This window comes from Rutidosis leptorrhynchoides, chromosome 2, assembly GCF_046630445.1.
Source record: "Rutidosis leptorrhynchoides isolate AG116_Rl617_1_P2 chromosome 2, CSIRO_AGI_Rlap_v1, whole genome shotgun sequence".
NCBI classification, from domain to species: domain Eukaryota; kingdom Viridiplantae; phylum Streptophyta; class Magnoliopsida; order Asterales; family Asteraceae; genus Rutidosis; species Rutidosis leptorrhynchoides.
In genome coordinates this window covers 396860393-396881247 of record NC_092334.1, presented here as the reverse complement: position 1 = coordinate 396881247, position 20855 = coordinate 396860393, and the positions used below count along the sequence as shown (strand labels likewise).

At 37.7% G+C, this 20855-nt stretch overlaps 2 protein-coding genes and 1 non-coding gene across 3 annotated transcripts; 2 read left to right on the top strand and 1 right to left on the bottom strand.

Annotated features, from left to right (window-relative positions):
- The first annotated feature begins 5569 nt into the window (after positions 1-5569).
- On the top strand, positions 5570-16963 carry LOC139889081 (peroxidase 72-like). Its single transcript, XM_071872052.1, has 5 exons — positions 5570-5797; positions 5914-5944; positions 15446-15639; positions 15807-15972; positions 16563-16963. The coding sequence occupies exons 1-5, from the start codon at positions 5570-5572 to the stop codon at positions 16961-16963; spliced, it is 1020 nt and encodes a 339-aa protein (XP_071728153.1).
- Positions 16964-17232: 269 nt separating this feature from the next.
- TRNAH-GUG (transfer RNA histidin (anticodon GUG)) lies at positions 17233-17304 on the bottom strand. Its single transcript has one exon. It is a non-coding gene; the product is annotated as a tRNA-His (tRNA).
- A 1660-nt stretch (positions 17305-18964) lies between these two features.
- Positions 18965-19651, top strand: LOC139889079 (uncharacterized). Its single transcript, XM_071872051.1, has one exon. The coding sequence runs from the start codon at positions 18965-18967 to the stop codon at positions 19649-19651; it is 687 nt and encodes a 228-aa protein (XP_071728152.1).
- The last annotated feature ends 1204 nt before the right edge of the window (positions 19652-20855 follow it).

Sequence of the window (20855 nt, the reverse complement as noted above, 5' to 3'; positions counted from 1 at the left end):
TGTTAATGCAAGTATGTAAAGAATGTAAGTGGACAAACATGAGGATTTATAGTGGTTCGGGAGGATGTTTACTAATCCTCTTTAATCCACTCCCCAATTCTAAGAATTGAGACTTTTCTTCACTATGATACCCCAAACCCGGTGGAGTATCCGGATACAACACTAGCTCCTCGATAAGCCACTACTTATGAACCCTTACGTCCCTTTGAAGAATTCACAAACACCAAATGCTCTTACCACAAGATCCTAATGCTCTAGCCTAGTAAAATCACAACTACCTTCTAGATCCTTTTAAGAAGATAGCTCACAAGTAAACTTATAGCTAAGCTTACAATCACTCATAGTTCTTCAATAGGTCACACCAACTTAATTTCCAATGGAATTGATCAACTTCCTAGATCCTTTAAGGAAGTTGAATCATTAAGCAAAATGGTGTTTCCTATCATAAGAACTATCTAACTTTCTTGACCCCCCCTAAGGAAGTGTCTTACAAAGTAAACTTAAATATATAAATGATAAGTACAAAGTTTACATTTCAATTCTACTTAGTGTAAGTAGAATCTCTCTTTCTCTATTATAATCTCTCCATAGATATGTGCTTAAGGCTTGGGAGATTAGTAGATATGACTTTGAAAGAATGTTGAAAAGAGGTAGTCTTCTAGTTTGGCAAAGAGGTGTATTTATATTCCAAGAAAAACTTGACAGACAAAACAGCGGTCTAAGCACGGTCGACCGTGCGCGTGACCGTACAACTTCTGTCAGCATTTCAACATATCCGTTGGAGCCCCTTTTTCTTTGAATTTTTGGCTTCTTTACCCAATATTGAGCCTTCAAAATATGCTTAATACACCTAGAAGTTAACTCCATTACCCCTTTGATCTTGGACATATGCATGGAGATTGACATGTGCTAGCTAAAGGGGAAAGTCTAATGTCCTTGATCATTGTCATTGATTTCCTAAAAAGGTAAATGCATATTTTTTGTCTCTTGACAAACCACTAGCATCCAAACTTCATTACCCAAATCTTTAAACTCTTGTCTTCATCTTTGATGGAAGTATCTTGCTTAATTGGTGCTTGTTAGAAGTCAATTGGATTTGTTTGTATCAAGTTGGGAAAGCTTTGACTAGTTGCACTAATCATAAAGAGATAAATCACTACATTCTAAACCTCATACCCATGTCTTCACCAACTTGTATTTTTTTTATGGAAGTATCTAGCTCTTTATAACCTTGTTACATCTTAACTGAACTAGTTTGAATCTAGTTAGAATTTAATGATCCTTGTTACAACCTTGACTAGTTTGAACTAATTACATTTACATACATACAATGGTACATAAAACTAATGGGAGAGCACCTCTTTAATTGGGACTTTAATGACCATTATTAGTTTGTTTAAATGACATTATGTAATGGGATAAAAAGATATCACACTTGTGTGTTTAATCTTATTTCAAGTTAAATTATCATTAAGGTGTCATTAGGTGTAATTAATCAAGATTAACATCTTTTGGTTCAAAATTATTTTGAAAACAAAGAAAGCAACTATTCTAAGTATATTTAGAAAGGTTTTGTAAATTATAGATGCCTCAAAGTGGTCTAACACAAAGTGAAGGGATTTTGTAACAGGAAGAACTGCGGTCGATCCACGGTCAGCCGTGAGGTCGACCGTGGATCATATTTTCAAAAATCTTTTGAAAATGTTTGTACTGGGCATCCACGGTCAGGCCTACGGTCGACCGTGGATCAGCCGTGTTTTATTTTTGTCAATTTTATTATTGTGAATTGGTCTTTTGCTAGAGATAGTGTAGGCTTGTGAACTTGTGTTGTTTCTATACGTTGTTTAAGCACACAAGGCTTGGTGTCATCATCAAAACAAATTGGTTAACATTTGAATATTAATATTGAATCACTAACCAACACAAATGTATACACCATTTCAATATTACAAGCATAACCACCACCACAGGACGAAATCAGATCTATACACAATATCTTAAAATTACTTAAAATTAGTTACATAATTACATCTTCTTCCAATATGGATTACTTTACTAGAGTAACCACCACCGAAGTAAATCCACCTACCAAACTCCGGTTCATCAATACATGCTTCAAATCAATTGGTAAAGTCACAAAAATTAGTTGTCTTCATACTCTAGCCAAGTCTTTATAAAACTCGAGTCGGAACTACCTTGCTCTGTTGTTTTGGCTGCAATTGAAATTATAGCCACTACAACAACAATACCTTACTCCACCGCACCTTGATTCATCGCCCCCTAATATGTCGCACCTTGCTCCGCCGTACCTTGCACCAGATCTGAAACTTAATATGGAGATTTGTTACTTTACTAGTATGTTTGTTACTTAATCGTTTGATTTAGTTTGTAATTTATGGAGTTGTGTTGATTTTGCTCAGATCTGTTTAATTTTGTTTGAAATTTATGGAGATGTGTTGATTATGAGAAGAAGATGTGTTGAAGATGGAGATGTGTTGAAGTTGAAGATCATTCAATGGCTCTATTGACAGAAATCATAAATCATGTGAAGTTTTTGTAATTAACACGGAGATTATGAATAAATCATATACAAATTCTCACAAAGGATCAAATAACTAAAAGTAATTAAACTCCTAAATAAACACCACTCTCAGACAGCGGCGTCAAAAAGTGGATGTGTTAAATTTAACCTATAAATTAAACTAGAAATACTATTAACAATTAACACACTAGTAGAGTAACTCCCACTAGTCGATTGACTTCCACTAGCCCGATAACAATCGTTGGTTACCAAACCCATACCGAGTTCCTGACACCCTCAACAATCATAGAAAGCTCAAGTTCCGGGACTCACAAGATTATCCACCCCTTCCATCACCTAATATTTCTTAATTGATCACCCTTGAAGAAAAACCGCTCAACTTGTTGAACCCTCAACCAAACCCTGAGCGACCGTCGAATGTGTTCTATCTAACACCTTTCGACAACTAATTATCCTAGTGACAATGAGCTCAAATCAACCCGTATACTCCATAAACCCTGGAATAACCGATCATACACTTGGTCCTCCCGTTTTACAACCCGTAAGCATTAAACTTCCCCTATAACTCCCACTATCAATTTTCAACTCAATGTATCTCGTTCATTACTCAAAGCTCTAACCCGAGAGAAAACCATCATCCTGAGTTCCTATAACAAACCAACATCCCCGAAAAAACCCATCTCATATCGCTCGAAGTTTCACAAGACAAAACCATTTTTCACTTGCGTCGTCAAACCTGAAAAGTTCATCATAAAACTGTACAAATTCGAAAATTCGTATCATAAAATCCAACAGTCTTCTTAGCCTCAAATTTTTACCACATGTTGACCCTTGTGTCTATAACCTACATCCCAAAAGTCAAATCGATCCAACGGTTAACGAACCCGCTATGAATATGCTCCTACAACTACGCATGAACATCCAAATTTTTGCTTTATCGTTCCTTCGCACTGGATAGCGAGAAACAAGAACCCAGATCCAGATATCCCGAAAATCTCTTTGTAACGAACCCATCGACCCGACCCCAGACTTCGTAACCTTTCACGAAAAAAATTATAAATCAAACCACCATCATAATACAACTATTATGCATAACTAATTACATCATAAATCGCCAGAAGACCAATCCTGGTGCGATCAACTCTCTCGGATACATCGATATACCCCATGAGTTCTCCGCGAACAACTAAGTTACATGGTCTCGATATATGTTGCAAGACAAATCCATAAGCTCGTCATTTAATAACATGATGATAACCCTAATCATCAACATAACGAAAACCATGCTTTAAATTCGCCATTGTGCCTGATCTTCAAGCCTATAGCTCTAATACCACTGATTAGGAATTCATGAGGACCCAACCAAGAACCGTGATCTACCACGATCACAAACCCACAACGATAAACTAATAATTAAAACATAACGATAAAATAAAGATAAACGACTCAGGGATTTAACGTAGTTATATTCCAACTTTAAAACACGGATAATGGTTTACTTCACGGGCGCAAATCGGAGATTATTCACTTTTTTCGTGCACACAAATTAAAGGTACATAGGGATGTATTTATAGCGCTAAACTACAACAAATTAGACACAAAAGAGGACTCCTAATCGTGTTCCAACTTTTGCTTGTCTAACGCATTTCCGTGGTTGCGAGTCCCACTGATCAGGAAATGCAAATCAAACTCGAAATTCAGTTCCCTGTTTAAATCGACTTCCCCCAACAAAAAATGTTGTAACAAATAATGCTCTCAGGTTAGTTTTAGTTTGGCCGGACGGTGTGCTTTGTGTTTGTTTCTATTGGATGTGCTTTACGCTTCATAATTGTTCTCTGGATTGTTTCATGTATATATATATATATATATATATATATATATATATATATATATATATATATATATATATATATATATATATGTGTGTGTGTGTGTGTGTGTGTGTTTTTTTTTAATTTTTTCTGAAAGATGTACCAATTCATATAGCGGCAAATAGAAAATGCCATGAATCACATAGTGGCATGCAATACAAAAAGATAGTGTCAAATGCAAACATCCGATCTGTCTTTCCTCTTTTCAACCAAAAGGTAGAGATGGGTCTATTGCCCTGACTTTCATTGAAGGAACATTTGAGTAATAGTTGACCTAATTCCATAACAAGACAAGCATTGCTATAATCATTGGTATATCATAAACCAAACATACGGAATATTTAATACTACGTAGGGTACAATTAAAAATCGTAATGTACGAATCATCGCTCTATTTTATTTATTACAATATTACTCTGTATTATTATATTTTTAAAAAAGTTATTTTGGACTAAAAAGGGTATAATTCTTGTAAAAAGTAGTTAAAGTTTGTGCTTACACTAATTTAATTCAGATGCTATCATTAAGTTTAGCTCATAGCATATTACCTCCACACCTAATATTATTATGTTATTATTTTAAATTTATTATTATTAATTACTATGCTACTCCTGCTACTACTGCTACTACCAGGGGCGAATTTAGAGGGGGGGCAGGGGGCGCCCGCCCCCAGTCGATTTCGAAATTTTAGTGTAAAAATTTGGATTTTTTTCATTTTGTCCCAAACCCAAAAGCCATTTGCCCCAAACCCAAAAGCCATTTGCCCCAAAACCTACATATTTTGCCTCAAAACCTTCAAATTTTGCCCACAATTCTCTAAATTTTGCCCCAAAACCTTCAAATTTTGCCCACAAACCTGCAAATTTTATCCAAAAACCTCAAAATTTTGCCTAAAAACCTCCAATTTTTGTCCCAAAAACTCCGTATTTTGCCCAAAAAAGTTGCTACGGTTTTAAAAAAAAATTTCGCCCCCGGTGAAGAGAAATCCTGCTTCCGCCACCGGCTACTACTGCTAATTACCAAGTACCAACTCTCTCCTGAACAACCAAACCCAACCCCACTATTATGCCTATAAGTATATATCACCCATGATTCTACTTCATTCACAAGGCAAAATACAATTGATACAAGTCAAGATTTGACCCATATCACACAAATGGCTAGATCAGCAACATTGACCATATTGTTTATAGCTCTCATGACTCCAACACTTATTTGTTTCTCTAAAATCACCAATGGAGGTTACCTCTACCCTCAGTTCTACTATCAATCTTGCCCACAAGCCACCTCCATTATTCGTTCTATCGTTGCACAAGCCATTGCAAAAGACTCACGTATGGCTGCTTCGTTGCTCAGACTCCATTTCCACGATTGCTTCGTCAAGGTTTGTGATATACAAGCTCAGCTCTTTTATTCAAATATGTCCACTTTTATAATTCTACAACTTTGAGATTATTGATTTATTGGAATTTGGATATGATCATATACATACATTTACAGGGATGTGATGCATCGATCTTATTAGACAATGGTGACAGCCGTAACATGTAACATCCCGCCTTTTTCCATTTACTTTTCCGTTATACTAATATAAAGTCCGTTATATGTTTATAACATCTCCCGTTGATACGCGTTTTAAATTATCTCGTTTAGGTAATTCCCGCACCCGAACGAAAGTTGAGGGACTAAACTTGACAAGGGATCAAACCCTTGACTAGGTCAAAGGGTCAACCCCTTTCACCCATTCATTTCCACCTCCATCTCTCTCTCTTTCTCTCTAGCAAGAACACACACTCAAAACCAAATTCATTCAATCATCATCTAAATCCGATCTAGGAGGCTTACAACAAAATAAATTACATATTCGTGATCCTCTCTTCATCCTCTTCATTTTGGTACCAACTTCATCTCGTTTGGGTAACATTTCTAAAACTCTAGATTTCTCTAAATTCGTGTTTTTGACTTGAAATGGTGTTAGTTAGTGTCTATGGCTCATTGTGATGTCGTGTATGTAATTTGTATGCTCGATCTCGTTGTTTTAGTGTAACTAGCATGAACTTGAATTTTGGTGTGTTGTTCTTGAATTTTGGATGATCATATGTTGTTAGATGTTAAAAGTTGATGTTTTAATTGTGTTCCTAACATCACTAGCTTCAAATTGGTATGTAGGTTGACATGGATTAGTTTCATATGCAAGATTGTTGAATTTGTGATTTTGGATTAGGGTTTGATGAGCTTTACATGAACTTTTGATGCGTCAAATGCTATGAGTTATTGTTGTTAAGTGTTTTGTTGCAATGTGTGTTTGATTACCTTCGAAACGGCATAACGTACACGTAAATTGGTTGCCCGAATCATAAAATGCGTTTTTGGAACTTAAACTTTGATTATGAATGTTTAATTACAGTTTTTGGTTATTGTAAGTGGAAGTTTGATTGATGAAATGTACTTAGTTGTATTCCTCGTCAAAATACCCTTCCAACGATATATAATAGGCATTATAAGTGTTTGCGGGTCAAGAGTTGGGTTGGAAAAGGTTTTGGCTCGTGCATACTTTGGAAAAACAGAATCAGACCTGCACAGAGGGTGGCGCGGCGCGCCCCTACCCCGCGCGGCGCGCCGAATGGCCTGGACAGATTCTGTCCAATTTGGTCAATTTTCGAATAATGTTTGGCATGCTACGCACCTCCGATTAACATGTAACTTGGCCAACATGCTCATATATGATTTCTAAGATTAGAAAAATAGTTCGGAACCCGACCCGAACGTGTTGACTTTCGTTGACTTTGACCGACCAAAGTTTGACTTTTTGTCAAACTTAACCAAATGATTATGCAACCTTCCTAACTTATTTATATACTTGTATCTTGCATGAAACTTGGCAATTTGATTTCACATGCTAAATAATCGAGTCGTAACGAGCCATAGGACTAATTGAACATCTTTGACCTATCGTGTTTACCGTTATTGATACAACCTATTGTTTAGGTCAAGACTAGCATTGTTCTTTGCACACGTTTACTTGTTGAAGTACTTTACTACTCGTGCACTCAAGGTGAGATCATAGTCCCACTTTTACTCTTTTTGAACTTATATTTGGGATGAGAAAACATAAACGATTCTTTTGAACTAAGTGAACACAAGTACAGGAAAACAAACATTCTACATACGAGTTTAGAACAAAATCCTCAATTCGATTATCATTAGTTACACTTGCCGGGTGTAAGCGAGAACTTATGTTGTATGGATCCATATGGGTTTGACAAACCCTCATTCAAACGGTTCGCTACCGTTTACGAATGAAATATATTTTCGAGAAACAGTGTATGTTCTAGCACTAAGTGATGGGGTTCAATGGAAGGAAACGTTAAGCATTGATAATTGGGTGCTCGTGAAACAAACTTTTGGAATGTATTACTATTATTTCATTGATGCAAATCTTGTGGTTCACTTGTACTTACTTACTTAAACCTATGATTTCACCAACGTTTTCGTTGACAGATTTCTATGTTTTTCTCAGGTCCTTGAACGATACATGATACATGCTTCCGCTCATTATTTTGATACTTGCATTGGATGTCGAGTATACATGCATACATGGAGCGTCTTTTGGATACTTTTAAATTGTGTCGCATAAGTTTCAATTGTACTTAAACTTGGTATCGTAACTTGTGGTGGAACTATTCTTGTAAAACTTGAACAACCTTTACATTTGAAATGAATGCGACATATCTTTTGGTCAACGTTGTTTTAAAGACTTATGACCACGTTGTCGGGACCTAAGTAGACGGCGCCGTCAATGACGATTTGGTCGGGTCGCTACAGATGGTATCAGAGCGTTGGTTGTAGGGATTTAGAGTTCATTAGTGTCAACCCCGAGTCATAGGGTACATTGGTGAGTCTAGACTACAACCGGCATATAGACTTGAAGTAGGAATTACTTGACTACTTGTGCATTTATACTCGAACGTTTCTACTCATATCTACTCTTAGTTCATCTTAATCTCACGTTGTTTAATTTGATTGACACGCCACCTTGACTATATGAAATGATGTCGAATGCACATATGAATTAGGGTAATATAATTTCCGGGATTATATTACGGTGACTCGTATGAACGTTCCGACATTATGACATAAAGAATTTAAGGCGAGTCAAAAAAAAAAAAAAAAAAAAAAAAAAAAAAAAAAAAAAAAAACTTCTCTTTATCCTTATTCTATATCACGGTTAGTATTATTGAGAATACTAATCAATGATATTCTTGTGTCTTGAAGGAACAATGGCTCCTCGTCGTGTACGCCGCAATGAAACTCCCGAACAAGCTCTCGAACGGATGATAGCTACCGCCGTAGATGCGGCCATGGCCGGTCACTCATCCAACAACAATAATAATAACAACCACAACAACAACAACAACAACAACAACAACAATGGAGCCGGAAACTCAAACGAGGGATGCTCCTATAAAGCTTTCATGGGGTGCAAACCTCACACTTTTGATGGAACCGGGGGACCGGTCGTGCTCACCCGATGGTTTGAGCAAACGGAAGCCGTCTTTAGCATAAGCGGTTGTCGGGACCAAGACAAGGTCAAATACTCCACTCACACTTTCTCCGGAATTGCTCTAACATGGTGGAACACCTATGTTCAATCGGTGGGTACCGATGAAGCTCATGCCCTCTCTTGGGCCGATCTAAAGGAAAAGATGATTGTTGAATATTTTCCGCGCGAATAAACCCGAAAGCTTGAGGAAGAACTAAGAGCTTTGAAAGCGGTCGGAAACGACCTTAAAGCTTATAATCAACGCTTCGCCGAACTATCCTTGATGTGTCCTAATCTTGTTAATCCCGAATCTCAAAGGATTGAGCTCTACATGCTCGGTCTTCCAAAAAGCATCAAACAAGGGGTGATGTCATCCAAACCCACTACTCATCAAGCCGCTATGAACATGGCTCGCCAACTAATCGAAACGGTTGACGAAATCGTAGTTCTGGCACCTAAAGCCGAGGATAAATCGAGCGGCAACAAAAGAAAGTGGGAACCCTCCCAATCAAGCAACAACAATTTTGCTAAGAAGCCTTACACCTCCGACGGCAAGAAAGGTTATGCCGGGAACCTACCTCTTTGCAACAAATGCAACAAACATCACTTTGGCGAATGTAGTAAGATAATTTGCCACCGGTGCCAAGGAGTTGGTCATAAGGCCAACGATTGTAAAAGTGCCACTCCCGTCGCTCGAAAGTGGCCCAATGCACCAAAGACGGGCACTTGTTACGAATGTGGCCAAACGGGTCATTATAGAAATGCATGCCCGAAAAGGAAAGATAACACCAATACGCGCGGCCGAGCTTTCAACATCAACACCGAGGAAGCCCGGGATGACACTGAACTAGTCACGGGTACGTTTCTTCTCAACAATTCTTATGTCTCTTGCTTATTCGATTCGGGTGCCGATAAATGCTTTGTATCCAAGACTTTGACTCATTCTTTTAGCACTCCACCTCTTCCATTAGATACCACTTATACCATTGAAGTAGCTAACGGAAAACTATTAAGTGCCGACACATATTACCGGGGGTGTACGTTAAACATTTTGGGTAAGGAATTTGAAATTGACTTGATACCCATGGAACTAGGAAGCTTTGATGTAATAATCGGTATGAATTGGTTAGTCAAAACGAAATCTCACATTCTTTGTGATCTTAACGCAATCCGAATTCCTATCGAGAATGGTGAACCTTTGATTGTTTATGGCGATAAGAGTTGCACCAGACTCAACCTCGTTTCGTGCCTTAAAGTTAGAAAACTACTCCGTAAGGGTTGTTTTGCGATCCTTGCCCACGTTAAGAAAGTCGAGTCCGATGAGAAGCACATCGATGATGTGCCAATTGTTAGTGACTATTCTGATGTATTTCCCGATGAATTGCCGGGTCTTCCGCCTCATCGACCGGTTGAATTCCAAATCGATCTTATTCCGGGAGCCGCACCCGTAGCGCGTGCACCATATAGACTCGCTCCATCTGAAATGCAAGAATTGCAAAGTCAAATCCAAGAACTACTTGATCGTGGTTTTATCCAACCTAGCCATTCACCTTGGGGCGCTCCGATTTTGTTTGTTAAAAAGAAAGACGGATCCCTACGAATGTGCATTGATTATCGCGAACTAAATAAATTGACGGTTAAGAACCGATATCCTCTTCCTCGCATCGATGACCTCTTTGATCAACTACAAGGGTCTTGTGTATATTCGAAAATCGATCTCCGCTCGGGTTATCATCAATTGAGGGTTAAGGGGGAAGATGTCTCCAAAACCGCTTTCCGAACTCGTTATGGTAGTTATGAATTCCTTGTCATGCCATTTGGTCTCACTAACGCACCGGCGGTGTTCATGGATCTTATGAACCGCGTGTGCAAACCGTATCTCGATAAATTCGTTATTGTGTTCATCGATGACATATTGATCTATTCTAAAAATGAAGAAGAGCACGAACAACATCTCCGACTTGTGCTTGAACTTTTAAGACAAGAACAACTCTATGCCAAATTCTCCAAGTGTGAATTTTGGTTAAAGGAAGTTCAATTTCTTGGTCATGTTGTAAGTGACCAAGGTATTAAAGTCGATCCATCGAAAATCGAAGCCATTAGCAAATGGGAGACTCCTACTACTCCTACTCACATTCGTCAATTTTTGGGTCTCGCCGGGTACTATCGTAGATTCATCGAAAATTTCTCTTTGGTTGCACGTCCTCTAACCGCCTTGACTCACAAGGGAAAGAAATTCATTTGGGCGACCGAACATGAATCCGCATTCCAAATCTTGAAAACGAAGCTAACCACCGCTCCTATCTTGTCACTTCCCGAAGGCAATGATGACTTTGTTGTATATTGCGATGCCTCAAAACATGGTTTTGGGTGTGTATTGATGCAACGAACGAAAGTCATTGCTTATGCTTCTCGACAACTTAAAATTCATGAACGAAACTATACGACACATGATCTCGAACTCGGAGCCGTTGTCTTTGCACTTAAAATGTGGAGACACTATCTTTATGGAACCAAGAGTACTATCTTTACCGACCACAAAAGTCTCCAACACATTTTCGATCAAAAGCAACTAAACATGAGACAACGACGGTGGATTGAAACTTTGAACGATTACGACTGCGAGCTTCGTTACCATCCCGGGAAGGCAAATGTAGTAGCCGATGCCTTAAGTCGAAAAGAAAGAGTGGTGCCTCTCCGTGTCCGAGCTTTAAACATCACCATTCACACCAACCTTAATAGCCAAATTCGGGTAGCCCAGGATGAGGCTCTTAAGGATGAAAACATCTCTCTCGAACACTTGAACGTCCTCACCTCTCGATTCGAAGTTAAAGAAACCGGACTCCGATATTTCGCCGGAAGAATTTGGGTGCCTAGTTATGGGGACCTACGAAGCCTTATTTTAGATGAAGCCCATAAGTCACGATACTCGATTCACCCCGGTGCCAATAAGATGTACCACGACCTTAAACAACTATATTGGTGGCCGAACATCAAAAGGGACGTAGCTACTTATGTTTCCAAGTGTTTGACATGTTCCAAGGTCAAAGCCGAACACCAAAGACCGTCCGGACTACTTCAACAACCCGAGATCCCGCAATGGAAGTGGGAAAGGATAACGATGGATTTTATCACAAAACTACCAAAAACGACGGGCGGTTATGATACCATTTGGGTTATTGTTGACCGTCTCACCAAATCCGCACACTTCCTTGCCATGAAAGAAACGGACAAAATGGAGAAACTTGCACAACTTTACATTAAGGAGATCGTAGCCCGACACGGTGTACCTTTATCGATTATCTCCGACCGAGATGGCCGTTTCGTTTCTAGATTTTGGCGTACATTGCAAGAAGCGTTGGGAACGCGTTTAGACATGAGCACCGCATATCATCCTCAAACCGATGGACAAAGCGAACGTACAATTCAAACCTTAGAGGACATGTTACGAGCTTGCGTGGTTGACTTCGGAAAAGCTTGGGACAAGCACTTACCTCTCGCCGAGTTCTCTTACAACAATAGTTATCACGCGAGTATTAAAGCCGCACCTTTTGAAGCGCTATATGGCCGCAAATGTCGTTCACCTCTTTGTTGGGCCGAGGTAGGCGACGTGCAAATCACCGGACCCGAACTCATTCACGAAACCACCGAGAAAATCGTTCAAATCCGAGATAGGCTTAGGACGGCCCGAAGTCGTCAAAAGAGCTATACCGATAAACGACGCAACGATCTTGAATTTCAAGTCGGTGACCGAGTAATGTTAAAAGTCGCACCTTGGAAGGGTGTAATCCGTTTTGGGAAACGCGGGAAGCTAAATCCGCGGTATATTGGTCCTTTCGAAATCTTGGAGCGTATTGGAACCGTTGCTTATCGTTTGGATCTTCCGCCTCAATTGAGCTCCGTTCATCCTACTTTCCATGTATCTAACTTGAAAAAGTGTCTTGCCGAACCCGATATCGTCATTCCTCTCGAGGAGCTTACCATTGATGACAAACTTCATTTTGTGGAGGAACCGGTTGAAATTGTGGACAACTCCGTCAAGACATTGAAACAAAGCCGAATCCCGATTGTTAAAGTCCGTTGGAACGCCAAAAGAGGACCCGAGTTTACTTGGGAAAGACAAGATCAAATGCAAAGGAAGTATCCTCATCTATTCGTGAATTCGGAAACGCAAGATCTCGAGGAAGAAACAACGACTACTACGCCTACTTAAATTTCGGGACGAAATTTCTTTTAAGGAGTAGGTAATGTAACATCCCGCCTTTTTCCATTTACTTTTCCGTTATACTAATATAAAGTCCGTTATATGTTTATAACATCTCCCGTTGATACGCGTTTTAAATTATCTCGTTTAGGTAATTCCCGCACCCGAACGAAAGTTGAGGGACTAAACTTGACAAGGGATCAAACCCTTGACTAGGTCAAAGGGTCAACCCCTTTCACCCATTCATTTCCACCTCCATCTCTCTCTCTTTCTCTCTAGCAAGAACACACACTCAAAACCAAATTCATTCAATCATCATCTAAATCCGATCTAGGAGGCTTACAACAAAATAAATTACATATTCGTGATCCTCTCTTCATCCTCTTCATTTTGGTACCAACTTCATCTCGTTTGGGTAACATTTCTAAAACTCTAGATTTCTCTAAATTCGTGTTTTTGACTTGAAATGGTGTTAGTTAGTGTCTATGGCTCATTGTGATGTCGTGTATGTAATTTGTATGCTCGATCTCGTTGTTTTAGTGTAACTAGCATGAACTTGAATTTTGGTGTGTTGTTCTTGAATTTTGGATGATCATATGTTGTTAGATGTTAAAAGTTGATGTTTTAATTGTGTTCCTAACATCACTAGCTTCAAATTGGTATGTAGGTTGACATGGATTAGTTTCATATGCAAGATTGTTGAATTTGTGATTTTGGATTAGGGTTTGATGAGCTTTACATGAACTTTTGATGCGTCAAATGCTATGAGTTATTGTTGTTAAGTGTTTTGTTGCAATGTGTGTTTGATTACCTTCGAAACGGCATAACGTACACGTAAATTGGTTGCCCGAATCATAAAATGCGTTTTTGGAACTTAAACTTTGATTATGAATGTTTAATTACAGTTTTTGGTTATTGTAAGTGGAAGTTTGATTGATGAAATGTACTTAGTTGTATTCCTCGTCAAAATACCCTTCCAACGATATATAATAGGCATTATAAGTGTTTGCGGGTCAAGAGTTGGGTTGGAAAAGGTTTTGGCTCGTGCATACTTTGGAAAAACAGAATCAGACCTGCACAGAGGGTGGCGCGGCGCGCCCCTACCCCGCGCGGCGCGCCGAATGGCCTGGACAGATTCTGTCCAATTTGGTCAATTTTCGAATAATGTTTGGCATGCTACGCACCTCCGATTAACATGTAACTTGGCCAACATGCTCATATATGATTTCTAAGATTAGAAAAATAGTTCGGAACCCGACCCGAACGTGTTGACTTTCGTTGACTTTGACCGACCAAAGTTTGACTTTTTGTCAAACTTAACCAAATGATTATGCAACCTTCCTAACTTATTTATATACTTGTATCTTGCATGAAACTTGGCAATTTGATTTCACATGCTAAATAATCGAGTCGTAACGAGCCATAGGACTAATTGAACATCTTTGACCTATCGTGTTTACCGTTATTGATACAACCTATTGTTTAGGTCAAGACTAGCATTGTTCTTTGCACACGTTTACTTGTTGAAGTACTTTACTACTCGTGCACTCAAGGTGAGATCATAGTCCCACTTTTACTCTTTTTGAACTTATATTTGGGATGAGAAAACATAAACGATTCTTTTGAACTAAGTGAACACAAGTACAGGAAAACAAACATTCTACATACGAGTTTAGAACAAAATCCTCAATTCGATTATCATTAGTTACACTTGCCGGGTGTAAGCGAGAACTTATGTTGTATGGATCCATATGGGTTTGACAAACCCTCATTCAAACGGTTCGCTACCGTTTACGAATGAAATATATTTTCGAGAAACAGTGTATGTTCTAGCACTAAGTGATGGGGTTCAATGGAAGGAAACGTTAAGCATTGATAATTGGGTGCTCGTGAAACAAACTTTTGGAATGTATTACTATTATTTCATTGATGCAAATCTTGTGGTTCACTTGTACTTACTTACTTAAACCTATGATTTCACCAACGTTTTCGTTGACAGATTTCTATGTTTTTCTCAGGTCCTTGAACGATACATGATACATGCTTCCGCTCATTATTTTGATACTTGCATTGGATGTCGAGTATACATGCATACATGGAGCGTCTTTTGGATACTTTTAAATTGTGTCGCATAAGTTTCAATTGTACTTAAACTTGGTATCGTAACTTGTGGTGGAACTATTCTTGTAAAACTTGAACAACCTTTACATTTGAAATGAATGCGACATATCTTTTGGTCAACGTTGTTTTAAAGACTTATGACCACGTTGTCGGGACCTAAGTAGACGGCGCCGTCAATGACGATTTGGTCGGGTCGCTACATAACATAGTTAGTGAAAAGGGGTCCGTCCCTAATACAAATTCGGTTCGAGGGTTTGAAGTCATTGATGATATCAAAGCTGCACTGGAAACTGCTTGTCCACAAATCGTCTCATGCGCAGATATTTTGGCTCTAGCAGCCAGAGACTCCATAGTTCTGGTATAAACAACCTTAAAAAACAATTTTACAAATTAGCAAACATAGATTAGCTTATGTTTACATAATACTTAGCTAGGGAGTGTACATTCTTTTGCAATAGCAATTAAGATGTATAAAGAATTTATCAATCGATAAAATTTGGTTAAGCGTTTATCATATATATACAGGCTGGTGGACCGAGTTGGGAAGTACCTGTCGGAAGAAGAGACTCACTTGGTGCAAGTTTGCACGGATCAAATCGCAATATTCCAGCCCCAAACAACACTCTCCAAACCATTATCACCAAATTTAAGCTCAACGGTCTTGACATTACCGACCTTGTAGCACTTTCAGGTGACCCTCAAAGCTAATTAACATATATAATCAGCCATAATCAAGAAACATCTCAATTCTTGATTAATAAACAAATAGAGCATTTAGTTACTTTTTTTTCATTTCCCTAATTCTATGTTTCTAGAGAATGTGATGTGCTTTATGTCTCTAGCAACTAATGAAATCGAACAAGACATGCTCACATGTAAAACATAGTGTTTTCTTTCTTCTGAATACAATGTGTAGAAATTATTAGATAAATTATAGCTTCTCGATCATTGTTAGTCATTGCAACATAGCCTGGTTGTTGGGTACTGATATCCTCACAAGAGGTCTCATGTCCAGTTAAAATGTCGGAACCAGTCACAGAATAACTTGGTTTGGCCTCACTACCCTTTCCGAGTAGCTTGAACAGGAATACCTTAACCATTTTACCCGTTTTTTAGCTTTCCTACTGTGTAGTTATAAAAAGCAAAACACGGTTTTTTGGTTACTTACAAAACTGTTTCGGAAAACACAAACTTGAACATGTTTTCTAGTTTTCATGGTAACATTTTCCCAAAAGCAGAGGAATTTACTAAGATAAATGCGACTCAAATCTTGTGATGTAGGAGCTCACACCATTGGAAATGCTAGATGCACCAGCTTCAAGCAAAGGCTATACGGCAACAAACACAACGATCAAACTGACAAATTATTTGCTGCCCAACTACAAACAAACTGCCCACGGTCAGGTGGTGACGAAAACTTGTTTTTCTTGGATTATGTGACACCAATGAAGTTTGATAATAGTTACTACAGAAACTTAATGGATTCAAAGGGGCTTTTAACTTCTGATCAAATTTTATTCAAAGAAAACCAAGAAACAATGAGGATTGTGAAGGAATATGCTGACAATCAAGACATATTTTTTGAACAATTTTCTAAGTCCATGATTAAAATGGGAAATATTAGTCCATTAACAGGATTCAGAGGACAAATCAGAAAGAGTTGTAGGATGATCGAGGTTTAATTAAGGTCGTTTTTATGACTATAGTTCAAGTGCATTGAACTTTATATATAGGTGTATATCGATCGTGAGTTTATATATATTTCTCTATTTCATATTGTCAATAACTTATTAAAGGTACATTTTACCTTAAAGATACATTTTTTCAGTAACAAAATAATGTGGACTATTATTATTGTTGCTATAAGGTAGGAGGAGTAGAAAAACATGATAAATTATCTTGCTAAGAGTGTCCATGTTTAAAAATACTTCGTAAATAACTAAAAAGGAAATGTGGCTGCTGGGATTCGAGCCCAGGTCTCCACGGCCACAACGTGGAATTCTTACCACTAAACTACAGCCACATAGATGACCTATTTAACTTTTAATATACATAAAATCTTGAAGTAAGATATCACGAGAATGTAGTTCTGCGATTTTCTAAGATAAAGTGAAACAATGTTGGTTCAAAACTAAACAAATAATTCTCTACAGTCTTAAAAAGAGAGTTCACGTTACTGTTACTGTTACTATTTCTATTTCTATCTCTATTTCTTTCTATATGTTCTAAATTTGATGTCTGCTTACTAAATTAATTTTTCGATACTCAAAATAATAGTAAGATTTAACTTATCAATTACGATTAATTATTAATGAATACGGAAATTGTTAGTTAGCAACGTATTTACTCAAATCTATTGAGGAAAATTTAGATAATTTATTAATCATCACAAAATGAGAAAATTTGTTTTGGGACGTTTGTTATTTATTATTAGAAAAATTTTTATGGTTGGTCCCCAAACTTTATACAAAAAATCAGGATGGGATCTTAAGTTTAAATCAATCATGGTTGGTCCCAAGTTTTAAAAAAGGAACACGAATGGTCCCACACTTAACGCCTCGTTAATCCACACCAGTTAAGTTAATCACGTGAAAATTACTAGATGGGTAGTTTTTGTCTTTTTACACTATGACTGTTCAAACGCTAGAATAATTCGCTAGTGTGTAAGCGACCATTTAAATCCTAACCCACCTATTAATTCCAAGTGGGTTCATATCATCAGTCTTATTGCACAACCATACGTGTGGAAATTGTCTGGTATCGACTATAATTTCTCAAACAGTAAGACCAGTGCTAACCAGGCGTCAGATTGCAAGGTCAGTCCTTGCTGGCATTTTTTGACGAAAACTCACGGCCGTTAACGCGGCGTCAGTTTTCGTCAAATAGGGGCGTTAGTCGGGACTGAAACGAAAAAAAACGTCAGTGCTAGGTGTCGCGGTTTGATTCGGACGTGTCCTAGCCGTTGGGCAACGGCTTTATAGTCGTTTTTCCTTTTTTTTTTTCTTTCTTTTCCATTATAAATATTAACCATTCATTTCATTTTTACACAAAAAAAAAAAATAAAAAATAACAAATACTCTCAATAATTATACATTTTACTCAAAAAAAATTATGGCGTCATATTTACTAGCTTCCGATTCCGATTCGGAGGATGTTCGTATTATCCAACTTATTCAAGAATTGAACGAAGAGTCCGAAGTAGAGTCCGTTCCTCGTATTCCTAGAGTTTGTGGATACATTTCGAGAAATCGGGAGTCAGCAGCGCAACGTCTTTGGAACGATTACTTCGCCGACGCACCAGTTTATCCGGCTAAGAAATTTAAAGGCGGTTTCGAATGCGCATAAACTTATTTCCGCGTATAGCTCGAGGTATAACTACATTTAATGGTACTTATATTCCTGAACATTTTGATTTTTTTAGAGAAAGAAATGATGCACTTGGTAGGCAGTCGTTTACTACTTTACAAAAGTGTACTTCGGCTATACGTCAATTGGCTTATGGATTAAGCCCCGATGCTCTCGATGAATATTTACATATGAGTGAGCAAACATCACTATTATGTTTAGACAACTTTTGTAAATGTATTATTTATTTATATAAAAGTCGATACATGAGATCTCCCACAGCAACCGATGTTGCATGATTATATAGTGCACACGACGAGAAGCATGGATTCAAGGGTATGCTCGGTAATATCGATTGTATGCATTGGGAATGGAAGAATTATCCGGTCGCTTATAAAGGACAATACACTAGGGGTGATCACAAGAAACCGACGATTATGCTTGAAGCAGTGGCTTCATATGCCTTGTGGATTTGGCATGCCTTTTTCGGGATGGCAGGTTCCAACAATGATATCAATGTTTTGAATCACTCACCGGTTTTTGATGCACTAAAGAAGGTAACAACTCCATCTGCACCATTTGAGGTTAATGGTCATCAATACACCAAAGGTTATTACCTTGCCGATGGTATGTATCCTTATTGGGCGACACTGATCAAAGGAATGTTGTGCCCCACAGATGAACCAAGGATTAAGTTCACGAGATTTCAAGCAAGTGCACGAAAGGACATAGAGAGGGATTTTGGTGTTCTTCAAGGGCGATTTCATATTTTAAGTCAACCTTCACGGACTTTGAAAGCAAACAAGATGCGAAGAGTAATGGAATGTTGTCTTATTTTATATAATATGATTTTAGAAGACAATGATTTTGCGCTATGTAAATGGAAAGAAAGGTTTATAACCGAGGAAAGAGCAAATCGTGCCTATCGAGTTAGGAATAGAGGACGTGATCAAGACGTTGTCACAAGAGAAATAAGGGATAGGGCGGACGACCAACTGACTGAAGATTTAATCGAGCATATTTGAAATCTTCCAACGTCATTTCGACCAACGAATTAATATTTATTTATGTAATCTTTAAGTTTATTATTATTTTATATTGTATGTTTTTTTATTAATTATTTTATTTATTTATTTGTATTTTGTTTTTATTATTAATGAATATCTTATTTTTAAATATTAAATAATATATTAAATTATATAAAAAACGAAAAAATAAAAAATTGGTGGAGCCTACTGAAATTGACACTGAAAACTGACATTTTGAGTTAAAAAAATGTCAGAAACTGACACTACCCAGTCAGAATCAGATTGCACTTTTTGAAAAAAAAAAAAAAAAAAAAAACCGTATGTGACAATGGTCTAATATGATGACACCTTGAATTATACTAAAGAAAATCACATACTATTTTCAGACCCCCTCCAAACCCTTAATTGTTACTCACATCTCCCAAAAATTCTATCTTCTTGCTAAGAAATATAATCAAGATTTGTTTTCCTGAAAAAACCACATATTTTTAAGATTAAGTTGCAAGGTCACAATATCTGATTGCTTTCCAGGTGGGTGATTTCATTATTTTTCAATTTAATTGTTTAGATTAGGTTTTGGTTGCTTTCCAAAAAGCTAAAAGTTCTAAGTTTTTTTTTGAAAAAACAGAAATTATTGTACGGGGGAGATGGCAGTACCACCGCCATGGCTCAGATCTGTTTACGAGCACCGGTTTACGAACTCTGACCACCGTAGAACTAAGGTTTACGAACCCAAATTTTTTTTCCCTCTGTTAGTTCCATCCGATTTGGGAGAGCTAACGGTTTGATTTATATTTATTGATGCAAGTAATGATAGCAGGTTGTTGAATTTGTTGGTTTCATAAAAGTCAATTGTACAATTTTTGTTCAGTGTGTTAATAATGGTTTCTTCTTGTGATTGTATAAAATTTGATTGCAAAGAATGCTTGTCAAATGTATCTCTAATTTTCCAGAGCTTAAATTTACCTAATACCCAAATGAAATTTAAATTGGCTCACGATAGGAAATTTAATATGTTTGGTTTCAAGCTTCTGCTGATGCAAGCCTTTATTTGATGAACATGAATGAAGGGAAATGATGAGTCAAATGAGAATGGAATACGTGAATTGATGAGAATGCCTCATATGCTTTGCACATGACTATGTTTTAACGGAAAAAAATTAATGACGTTAGTCTCTATCCTGATATCTGTTAAAGGCTG

Bases quoted from the DNA above. Each gene is read 5' to 3' on its own strand.
- LOC139889081 (XM_071872052.1), top strand. From the start codon at position 5,570: ATGGCTAGATCAGCAACATTGACCATATTGTTTATAGCTCTCATGACT. The intron at 5,798-5,913 runs GTTTGTGATATA...ATACATTTACAG, and splicing joins TCCACGATTGCTTCGTCAAG to GGATGTGATGCATCGATCTT. The intron at 15,640-15,806 runs GTATAAACAACC...ATATATATACAG, and splicing joins CCAGAGACTCCATAGTTCTG to GCTGGTGGACCGAGTTGGGA.
- LOC139889079 (XM_071872051.1), top strand. From the start codon at position 18,965: ATGCTCGGTAATATCGATTGTATGCATTGGGAATGGAAGAATTATCCG.